General features: G+C 42.2%; 1 protein-coding gene across 12 annotated transcripts; it reads left to right on the forward strand.

Moving 5' to 3' along the window:
• The first annotated feature begins 311 nt into the window (after positions 1–311).
• On the forward strand, positions 312–9,522 carry LOC119356168. Of its 12 annotated transcripts, none has more exons than XM_037623087.1 (20): positions 312–527; positions 1,443–1,556; positions 1,658–1,756; positions 1,848–1,978; positions 2,060–2,326; positions 2,476–2,657; positions 3,144–3,190; positions 3,528–3,608; positions 3,692–3,820; positions 3,910–4,034; positions 4,107–4,373; positions 4,691–4,824; positions 4,912–4,998; positions 5,066–6,705; positions 6,835–6,872; positions 7,547–7,617; positions 7,724–7,849; positions 8,250–8,326; positions 8,762–8,810; positions 9,092–9,522. In XM_037623087.1, exons 2-14 carry the CDS (start codon positions 1,469–1,471, stop codon positions 5,208–5,210), a joined length of 1,782 nt encoding a protein of 593 aa, XP_037478984.1. In that variant the 5' UTR covers positions 312–527; positions 1,443–1,468; the 3' UTR covers positions 5,211–6,705; positions 6,835–6,872; positions 7,547–7,617; positions 7,724–7,849; positions 8,250–8,326; positions 8,762–8,810; positions 9,092–9,522. The 12 variants fall into 12 exon arrangements, with proteins under 12 accessions (XP_037478984.1, XP_037478987.1, XP_037478992.1 ...); XM_037623090.1 differs by having other exon boundaries at positions 1,458–1,556; positions 6,786–6,872; XM_037623095.1 differs by having other exon boundaries at positions 1,458–1,556; positions 7,701–7,849.
• Positions 9,523–10,562: the final 1,040 nt, after the last annotated feature.

Here is a 10,562-nt window from a genome sequence, read left to right on the forward strand (position 1 = left end):
AAGAAAAAAACGGTTCAGGGAACCTTCTAGAGGGTTCCCCAAATCGGATGGATAGCTCTAGTTTAATGGGGCGGCCCATTGCAAGCGATGCGGGGTATTGCCCTGTGTGTTCTGTCGACATTTTGACGCACTGAGCGGCGCATAGGAATTTCCTGTTTGCGCCGCCGCATTGGGCTGCAATTTGTGTCAGTTTCGCTTCAAATGGAGGGACCAAATGGGCCGGGCGTTGGAGTTGGCCTTATTGGATTTACCCGCCTTGCCATCAAATAAAATAAAAAGGCACGCCCCTGGCTGGCCCCAATCGATCGGAAAGGAGCGGAGAGCAGGAGAGGCGTACTAGGGTTTGCCGCCGCTTGAGTCACTTCCCCGCCATTGAAAATCGGCCCCTCCCCGCCCGTGGAGGCTCGTCCTTCCTTCCACGAGCCTCACGGTGCCTGCCCCGCCTCGTACGTCCGACGGCTGTACAAGATCACGCCGTTGAACCGAAGCCCTACGCTGGCCAGCCTCTTTGTCCTGCCCAAAGGAAGGTAACTTTCCTTCTTCTATTATCTTTAGATCCGCACGATTTTGGTGGAGGAAATAAAATAATTTGAAATGTATTGAGTTGTGAATGGATTAGTACTTTGATTCATGTTTTCATCGTCCTGCGGCTGGATTGGATTACGAATTGCAAAAAAAATGTAGGACTTGGTTGCACAAAGTCTATTAGATAAATATAATCTTCATCTGGATTCTGGACGCGCCTCCTGCCCCCAAGCCCCCTCCTTCTCCTCTTCGCATTGCCTCTTCTAGACGGACAAGGGGAAATCTTTAAAATGAGTGTTTTCAGTTGTGTGCCTGCATATAGGGTTTCTATATCGTGTTTTTGGGTGGACTAGCTAAGTAGTACTCCCTCCGATGAAATCTGAACTAAAACCACGACACTTACTTTGGGACCGAGGGAGTAGAAGAGAACAGGTTACACATTGTCCGGTGGAATGTAAAGCCTAGGTTTGACTACTTTAATCCCAGTGTACTACAACCTGTGCCACAAAATATGGGGTATAGGTGAGCCCCTTTCTTCAGTTGTGATTGTGGTAAACCCTTTACTCCAAGATGATACCAGACATTTATGTTTTGGGGGAGCAAGGTGGCACTTTAAATACAATTGGGCACAACCTAGGCTAGACATCAGGTGTAACAGTGGACAGGCCTTTTCACGTCAGCACTCCATGCTATAATTGCTAGCTGATAATAGAGCTAAGAAATGATGCTATTCGTCCACCTTCTTCGGGGACCCCAACCAAAATTATCACCTTTGGTGTTTTGGGCAAGTCAAGAACCAGCAACCCTGACATAAGGTCATTATTAGCGTTCCTGATTATTTGCTCGGTTATAATTTTATATCGCTGCTTCACCTCTTATGACACCACATTTTGCCCTATTGTTTTACTTTCTAAAAGAAAGTTCTGCTCCAGTCTTGAAAAAGATGCGGAAAGCTAAGAGGGGCGGTGATCATCTCACTAGAAGCTTTTGTAAGAGCAGAAGAGCTTCCAAGAATGAATCATTGGTCTCAGGTATGCTAGATCTTCCTCTTTTCTGTTAGGTTTCCCCTTGTGTTTTCAGTGCTTTATTTGATTATTCACAGTTGTCTTAATGTTTTGTTTCCTTCAACTAGGCCGCTTCCTTGGGGACTCTGATCAAGGTGTTCCGTCTGGGCTCAGTGATAGGCTATCATATTTGACTAGAAGTGTTGCCTCTATTACTTTATACAATGGTAATTATATATGCTTAGTCTTCATAGTTTTCCAACAAAATATATTGGAACACAACCAGTTATAAATAATATGAAATGCAATCTTCTGTAGGAGACACAATCTTATTTTCATGCTCGGGCATAGTTATGGAACGCCAGGGGCGCCACCTTACAAGGTTTTTGACCTCTGCAAGTTTGGTTAGAGCTCTCAATGCTACAAATAAAGACCATGATGACTTGAAGGTTGGCACTGACAATCATGCTTTACTAATTTGCTCACTTCTGATAATTGTGTGCTTATTTTTTTGGCGTACCGTTTTGTAGATTCAAGTGCGCCTAGAAGGCAAGGAAGTGTATATGGGGGGGATGGCTGAATTTGATTTAGATCGCAACTTTGCTGTTGTCGATGTCCATGCGTTCCTTGATGTTCAGGTTGGATCTTTCCAGCATGCACAAATTCTGCCCCATGGTGAGACATTAGTAGTTATAGGGCGTCGCGTCTCTGGTGAAATAATAACCAAGAATGTGGAATTGGATGGTGATTCAAGGGTATCTGAGGATGATGAAGATCTTGATTGTAAAATCTCAGAGGTACACTTGCATGACGATATGAGCATTTTATTCTATTTCTGTTATGCATGGAGGCAATAAGAATGATTTTGTATTTAACTGTTGGTCCATGCAACTTAATTTTGTTCAAATTTAACCATTGTTTTCTGTCACCTTTGTTGTGTTCTTAGGCTTGGGAAGGTGGGCCACTTCTTTCTGTTGATGGGATGGTTGTTGGCATGAACCTTTTTCTGACTACTAGAAGAGCTGTTTTCCTACCATGGGGCACAATTCTCAAGCATCTGGAGTATTACTGGACATCCCAGCAAAAGAAGACTGGTCTTGCACGGCCAAAAACTTCGAAGGCCTCTAGGTACGTCAATTATGTGTGCCCTTTTGTTCACCGACTCTTCTACATTTAGCTCTTCTCGTAAAGGAGCTAATAAGGAAAGCCTTTTTGCGTGTCAGACAACATATGCATGCAATAATCTGAATCATTTGCTGCTGTTCCTTAGCCTATTTGGCATCTGCGCTTTGCAATTCACAATGTTTACTTTTATATTAACTTGTTCCTTTGCCACCTCAACGAAAATATTTTCCAACCTCTGGCATGTATCACTGATTCACAGTTGCCATGTACTAGATTAGTCGTAGTTCTTGTGCCAAAAAATAGTCATAGTTCTTTTTCAATGTTGAAAACTATGTTTTTCTTATCGGAATGTGTATTATGTTTTCATGAAACAGTTTTCACACAACTTGAGGTCCTTAGGTTTTGGCACCATTTTGTGAATGAATGCACTGGTTTGATCCATTTTGCATTTTGGTTAGTAGTCAACCTAGTCATTTATATGTTCGGCAGGTTTGGAGCAAGACCCATAGGTGAGAAATCTAACAGCCATCCAGAAGGTGAGCACACAGGCACTCCTTGAAACTGCTTAACATTGTGGTATTATGCAAATTCTTGCAGTTTGTAATGGTAGGTATTTAGAAGCTGTGTAAGTCTAGTGTTTACATTTGTATATCAACTAGTCTGCCCTTTTCACTTATATTCTTATAATGTTAGATCTTATCGATTAGCATATGTACACTACATTCTTGGGTATGTTCATTTATGCCGACTTCTAATGTTTGTTGTTGCTCCGGCTGTTGTCATCATGCTGATCATGTGCAGAATCTATGAGAATTTACTTTCTGTGTATAGTATTATTATATGTCAGTGCTGATCATTTCACCTTGTTGTCAGTGCATGGAGATATTCTCAACCAGGAGCAGTTAGATCTAGACTCCATGGGTTACCCTAAGTTACCATCCTCCATGTTAGGAGGTGTGTGATGCTTCTAAATTTTTCTGACCTTTTATAGCAATCCTGTACCACTAACTACTGTTCTACAATGTATATTCCTCCAGCTGGTATGATTTTGGTTAATACTTTTGAAGAGACTTTTGGCGACATACATGGTGAAGGTGTCTGGAGAAACTTTGGTGAACGAGCTTCTAACATAAATCGCAATGTTGTCGCACTGGCTTCATTCAATGGTGATTTTACAGTAATGTACTAATGTGCCATTTACTGTTCATCTCTGTTTTGATTACAAATAGCTAATAGCCAGAATCATGGCATGCAGGAAAAAGAAGGGTTTTTGCATGCACGGGTTTTTTTATTGAATGGAATGGATCTACGATGATTTTGACATCAGCAAGCTTGGTTAGAAATTCCGGTGATGAGAACAAGATTGTTGAGAACTTGAGGGTTGGTGCTCCTTGTTCTGTGACTGCTTTCTTTTGAGGTGTTGCTTAAGTCTCATCACTGTATTGTTTGCAGATTGAAGTGTTGCTTAACAGCCAATTCAGAGAAGGGACGTTACAGCATTATAGTCTACATTACAACGTTGCTCTAGTCAGTGTCAAGGATTATCGTGCTCTTCGTCCATCTAATACTCTACTTCATTGGAAAAAGGATTTTGAAGTAGCAGCTGTAGGGCGTTGCTTCGAATCAGGTGCGCTAATGGCTACTACTGGGGAGCTGGTTTCCTGGACAGGCACACTCGATTGCGATTTTCTCGCAACTTCAACGTGTAAAATCACTAAGGTAATCCTGTATTTTTTATTCCCTAATTTTTCATGGTTATAGTAAGTACTCTATTTTTTTACAAGGCGTAATTTGACTGTCCAAAAGCTAGCTTTGACTGTAAATTCCCCCGACATTATTTTGCTTGCAGTTAACATGGGCATGACAAAGTACTTTGGTATACATTTATTTTGACAAAACCTAGATATTATTGGATTAATCAATGGTCAAAGCTTGAATTTGGACAAGACAAAATACGCCTTGTATTTCTGAAGAAAGGAAGTATAGTTGCGTCTATTTGGAATAGAAATCATACCTTGTTCATGTCAACTTGCCAGGCTGGGATCGGAGGCCCTCTTGTTACTCTTGATGGGGATGTTATTGGCATGAATTTCTATGATAAGAGAATAGGAACCCCTTTCCTGTTATTGGTGGACATTTACAAAATTCTAGCATCGTTTGAGACAAAAAGGTATTCAAGTGCATATCACATAAGTTCTTTTCTGAATAATTCAAGCAGCTGGCTGGAGCATAATCTTATTATTGGTATGTTTGCCAGTGAACTTGGTGAAGTTGGCAATGATAGGCACCCCCCTGGAGCGCCTTTTTGGAAAATGGATGAAGATGGCAAAACTAAGTTAAACAGGTTGGTATTCTGATGCATACTAAGCTGGGTTAAGTTTTGGCCAAATTATCATTGAATTGAACTGCAGGTGGCCTGTGCTCATGCCTTGCTGGCGCAATCCTGACTATGTGGATGAGGATAAATCTGATGATGATGAGTTTGGCTTCGAACCTGAATCCGGCCGCATGCCGAGTTACGGTTACTTTAAGGGAAGGAAACTCATGCTCTTTTAGATGCAACCCTTGATTGGTCACACAATCCCCATATCATTGCTCGTTTGAGATTACAGAAGTAACCTTTGGCTTGCTGAAGTCTTAGTATGTGCAATGTTTGTAGCTTGGAAGCTATGTTGTGTAATACTCCAAAACTATTGTGCAACAATGGAGTAGCACAGTGGCAGAACTACACCCCAGGCAGCCTGGGCTCTAGCTTAATCCCAAATCCTATGAAGCATCTCCTTAAGGAACATAATTAATTTTGAACAAATTTGAGGTCATAGCTTACACTATAAGGCTCAGCCTCGGGCTTCACTGGTTTCTGGGTCTGCACTTGGAGGAGCATGTCGTGGTAGTTCAAGTCACACTATCGAGTCGTTAAGATGAACTAATTTGCTGCCCGTGGTGTTTGTCGCATGCTGTTTTGGGCACAAATCAATGTTCCGTATTGGAAGCCTGCCACCCTTATAGGACGGGTTCCGCTGCAAATGTAACCCTCACTGGCATGTGGGGCCCATATGTTTGTGGCTGATGATCTGTGGCTTTTGGGCATGTTTGGAATTTTGGATACTTCATTAGTGGTGCGTTTGGTAGCCTGCATTAGGCCTATCCAAGCTTGCGCGGAATGTTTTTGACTTCTTTGATTGCTTGGGTTGCATTGAAAAGTTAGCCTGCGCGGAACTTAAAGCACCTCTGAATTTGCATTTAGATGGACGGCCGACCGTCTAGGGAGCACATGGGTGAGTTAAGCACCTCTGAATTTGCATTTAGATGGACGGCCGACCGTCTAGGGAGCACATGGGTGAGTTGGTTGCACGAGATGGCGCTAGTACTCCCTCTGTCCGGAAAAATTTGTCATTAAAATTAATAAAAAAAGATGTATTTCTTATCTTATCTTATCTTACCTACTAATAAACCAGCGATCGCTTGTGGTCGTACGTCGTCGGCGTTTTGCAAAAAAGTCCCTGATGTTTTAGTTATTCAACTCGCAGTCCTTTTTAAACTGGCTAACTGAGATAACGATTCATTTTTGCAAAAATGTCCATGTCCTTTAGTATATTCAACCCGCAGTCCTTCAAACAAACACATCAGGGCAGATCCCCTTCCTCTTCCCCACGCACGAGCGGGCGCACCGCCGCCGCCGATGCCTTCCTCGCGGAGTTTGCGGCCGAAGGATCGGTTGGGGCGCACCGGGTCGGCCTTCGGTGGGGCGCAGTGCGAGCTCTCGGCTCGGGGCAGGAGGCGGCTCGATGAAGAGGAGATGGGGCGCGGCGCTCCTCTCCTGGTGTGGCGCACGAGGGAAGGAGGAGGGGATCGATCCAAGACGGGAGCTGAGGCTGGCGGCGCCCTTCACACAAGCCTCACCGGCGGTGCCTTCTACACAAGCCTCACCGGCGGTGCGGCGGGAGAGCTCCGACCCGTCCATAGGTGCAGGGATGCAGATCCGCGTCGCCAGCCTGTACTAGGCCGAGGTTGATGCGCCGGCGCAGGGGTCGCCGTCCATCTTCGCCAGGTAAGCGCGGACGTTCTTCTCTCTGTCATCGTTGTGGTGCTTGGGTCGCGAGGAGGCGATGCGTGTTTGCTTTGTTGTAGGTGCTTTGGCGCTGTAGATAACACTTCTGGTTCTCCTCCATGCTCGCAGGCCTCCAGAGTACTCCAGCAACAGCCACTGGACGGCAGGTAAGCATGCATTGTATGACCTTAGCTAATTGCGTACATACAAGTTTGGATGAATTCCAAGAGACGGAGCACTCTATCCAAATAGGAGAAGTGTTAGTTTAAAAGGGTACAATTTTACAATGATTTTCATGGGGAGCAAAGTAATCACCTGCGGCAAATTTAAGTTCTAGAATTGACATATATTCAGTTCCTTTTTTTTATAAAGAGAGCTCCCTCTCCGATTTTCATTAGAAGAAATCACCGTGCCTTGCATATATTCATATATGCAGTTCCTGGAAGAACAAAGAAGTTGCATGTCCTTTTATTTAGTCTGAAAATCACATTGATCCTTGGAGCATGATTGGGACAAATCGCACATATGTCCTGTACTGCACACACGTGAAGGCAAAGGATTTTTCTGAATGCCATTGTTGTCCGGTACACAGTGTTTATCAGTTAGTAATTTGCCCCTTCCGCAATGTGATGATACTGGCAATAAGGGAAGCAGCATATACCATTGGTTTTGTTGATAGATTAAACCACAAACTGGTACAATGTTTGAGATATAATGTTTTCTATCTAAATGTTGTTTCACACAGTTAATCATTGGTTTTATTTGAGAGATAAATTAGTTTATGCACTGAACTAGAAATAACACAACTACATATTGATTTTCTGCTTAAATTTCACAATAGATATTTTGCCGGATGACCCACTGTATGAGCATGCCACATCCTTTCTTGCTCACCCAGCACACGACATTCCTGTAAGCCTCATACTGTCGAGTTGTTTGACGAGATGTGCATCAATAATTTCAGTTAGTCCGTGTGCTCGATTTGAGTGTGACAGGTATGTCGTTGTGTGCTTCTCAGTACAGTAGAGGTACCACACGGGGTGGTGACTGTGAGGCTGGGACATGCTGGCACGGCCAAACAGCTGGTTTACTGCAATCAGGGTGCTAGAGGCTCTTGGGGTTGCAGCCCGCTCGCCTGCTGGAGGTAAGTTTTATAGCCTCTTTCTGTCAGTAGATGCTCTTGGAGTAGAGATATCATCCAGACTGTATCTTTAGTGAAACTTGTAGCTATGCAGCTTGGCCCTACTATTCATGTACTATCTCATATTCTCATGCATTAGGTTTTGTAAAGTTTCAGCTCGGCCCTATGCCATGTTAATTGTTAGTGTTTCCTTAAATATTATCTGCATCGTTCTCTAGAAAAACATATTATGTCTGTGCTCTCCTTTCTCTATCTAAAAAATCCATTAATGAGCAAGGACATGCATAGGGATATGGGTTCTTTCTACTGATGCATAACTCCGTAATGATGAAAAGAAGAGCAACATATCTCCTTTACCCAACAATTTTTGTCCGAAACTAATCATGATATTTTCTTTCTACAGGTACAATGTTGATTATTTAGAGACCTCATCTTCATGAGACTAGCAAGGGATGGACATTCTGAAGAAGAAGAGATGAGGTGAGTTTCTGAAGTTCACCGTCCAATCCAAGTATTAAAGGTGAGCATTACTATTCAAAGGGACATAATTAACCTGTTAAATTATTTTTAGAGCAAGAAACCAGTTATTATCTAACCGAATAACTATAAAATAGCTACTTTTTCTAAAATGAGGTTTCGTCTTTAAATAGAGATGGACCAGAGAAGGGGCTTGAGAAATGCTTATTAGGCTAGAGGCGTATGATTTTTTTTCTCCCGTTGCAACGCACGGGCATGTTTGCTATAATAATAAAGCATTCAGTGGAGGGGCTTAGAAAAATAGAAACAGTTCTATTTGATATACAATGTACTTCAGAAATTAATGGCTGGAGGATCCTAAACTAACATATGGCATTTTGTTTCAATTTCTCTTTACCTGATTGTGTTACTTATGCACAAGCACCATACTTGATATAGGTCCCTGCACTTCCGTTGACGAGTATTTTGTCAGCATCTCGATGCGGAGGTACAACTTCTAGCTGATCTTCGTCATGTTTTACATTGTTTCTCGGTACTTTTTACTGCAATGTGGAGGTCAGATTCTAGCTGATATATCTTCATGCTTTACCTTGTTTACCAATGTCCCAATGTGGACGTAAAGATTCTAGCTGATATATCTTCATGTTTTACCTTGTTTACCAATGTCCCAAAATTTTGTTTCGTCTTTGCTTTGAATTAATTTTCCCTTACTTTGACTGGGTAGGACATTTATTTGAAATACTAAATTGTGGTGTCGCTACCTCTAAGGACCACAGCGTTGTAGCGCCCTTGGCTCAAGGTGACCATCTTCAGCGCATCGTGGTGTCGCTGCCCACACGATCTCTACAGACACCACAAAAGGCTACATGACCGAGGAGGCCGGTGGCCTGACCACTGAATCACGTTGTCGTGCGGGCGCCTTGATCTCGCATGCGCTGCACAGGTTAGATTGACATTTTGCCCTGTGTTTAATTACTACATGCACTGCACACTGATCCATGTATATATTGGCTCCCCTATATATACCTCTGTTGGTGAAAAGTTTTGACTTTCGAGTTTTGTCAGACGTGAGTTGCAACAATTTTCAGTTACTTTTCTATGCCTGCCATTCATCTCTGAACCGTTGTGATGGAGATTGTAATACTGTGTTTAGAATATGTCAGTCCATATGCAAGATCTTCTTTTCAACTTGGCAACCATGATTATACGTTAGTCATCTATACTTTACAAGCATATGAGATATGTGTAATTTTTTTTTGCGGGAAGATATGTGTAATTAATGTGTTCGTCGGAGCCGAACCTGCAATCGCTTGTCGCCCTTGCCTTTAGCAATTCAGCTAGGTTAGGGGATGGGGATTCATTTGGAATCGAATGAGGGAGTGGCACGGACACAAGGTTATCGGGCTGGCGGCTGCTCGTGCGCCTAACCAAACACCCATTCGGTTTGGTGTGTGGCCACTGTTGCCTACCCCTAACCAAACACCCATTCGGTTTGGTGTGTGGCCACTGTTGCCTACTGTGGGTGCAGTTTGGGTTGGACTTAGTATTGTGGGCCAAGCCCAATAAATAGTGCAAAATACGTTACAAATGAAATATAATATTTAAAAAAAATCATCGCCATAAAAATGATACCATTTAAAAAATATTCTTCAAAATTTTAACAACACTTTCTCAAAGTAAAAAATCCGTGTTTTTCTGAAGAAAAAAAGTTGATTGATTTTTTTTTTGGATAAAATGAAAGTGCAGAGCTAAAACAGGTAATTACGAACATTGTTAGGGTATATCCAAATTTTATCCTACAAAAAGAATACTCAGTGTAACTTTATTTCTGAGGTTTGCAAAAATTGGATTAAAAAATATTGCATAATGGCATGTAGAGTAGGTTATATTTTATTTTCGCCCGGTGCAACGCACGGACATTTGTACTAGTAAAACTAAAATACAGTAGATATATTTTCTTTTATTTATTTCGATGACAAGTATTTTCGGACGGAGGGAGTACTATATAGCCTTGAAGAGCCTTGAAGGTGGTTTCTTCTCATATCTTCACTAATCTCCTTTCTTTCGCCCTTTCTAATCTACACAACAGTGCTTCAATTTAAGATAAGCTTTACATAAAAAAGATGCACATCAATATAATGGTTCCATTTTTGTGATCGTAGTTTCGTTGTTCGTAAACGTGTTTATGTTTGAAGCTATTTTGAATGAATTTTGTTGAATTCGTCACACATGGTCAATT

This window comes from Triticum dicoccoides, chromosome 2A (genome assembly GCF_002162155.2).
Source record: "Triticum dicoccoides isolate Atlit2015 ecotype Zavitan chromosome 2A, WEW_v2.0, whole genome shotgun sequence".
Classification (NCBI taxonomy): domain Eukaryota; kingdom Viridiplantae; phylum Streptophyta; class Magnoliopsida; order Poales; family Poaceae; genus Triticum; species Triticum dicoccoides.

Excerpts from the sequence above, each read along its gene's own strand:
- LOC119356168 (XM_037623087.1), top strand. The coding sequence starts at position 1,469 with ATGCGGAAAGCTAAGAGGGGCGGTGATCATCTCACTAGAAGCTTTTGT. Across the intron at positions 4,825-4,911 it reads GCATCGTTTGAGACAAAAAG|TGAACTTGGTGAAGTTGGCA; the intron begins GTATTCAAGTGC and ends TATGTTTGCCAG. Across the intron at positions 4,999-5,065 it reads GGCAAAACTAAGTTAAACAG|GTGGCCTGTGCTCATGCCTT; the intron begins GTTGGTATTCTG and ends ATTGAACTGCAG.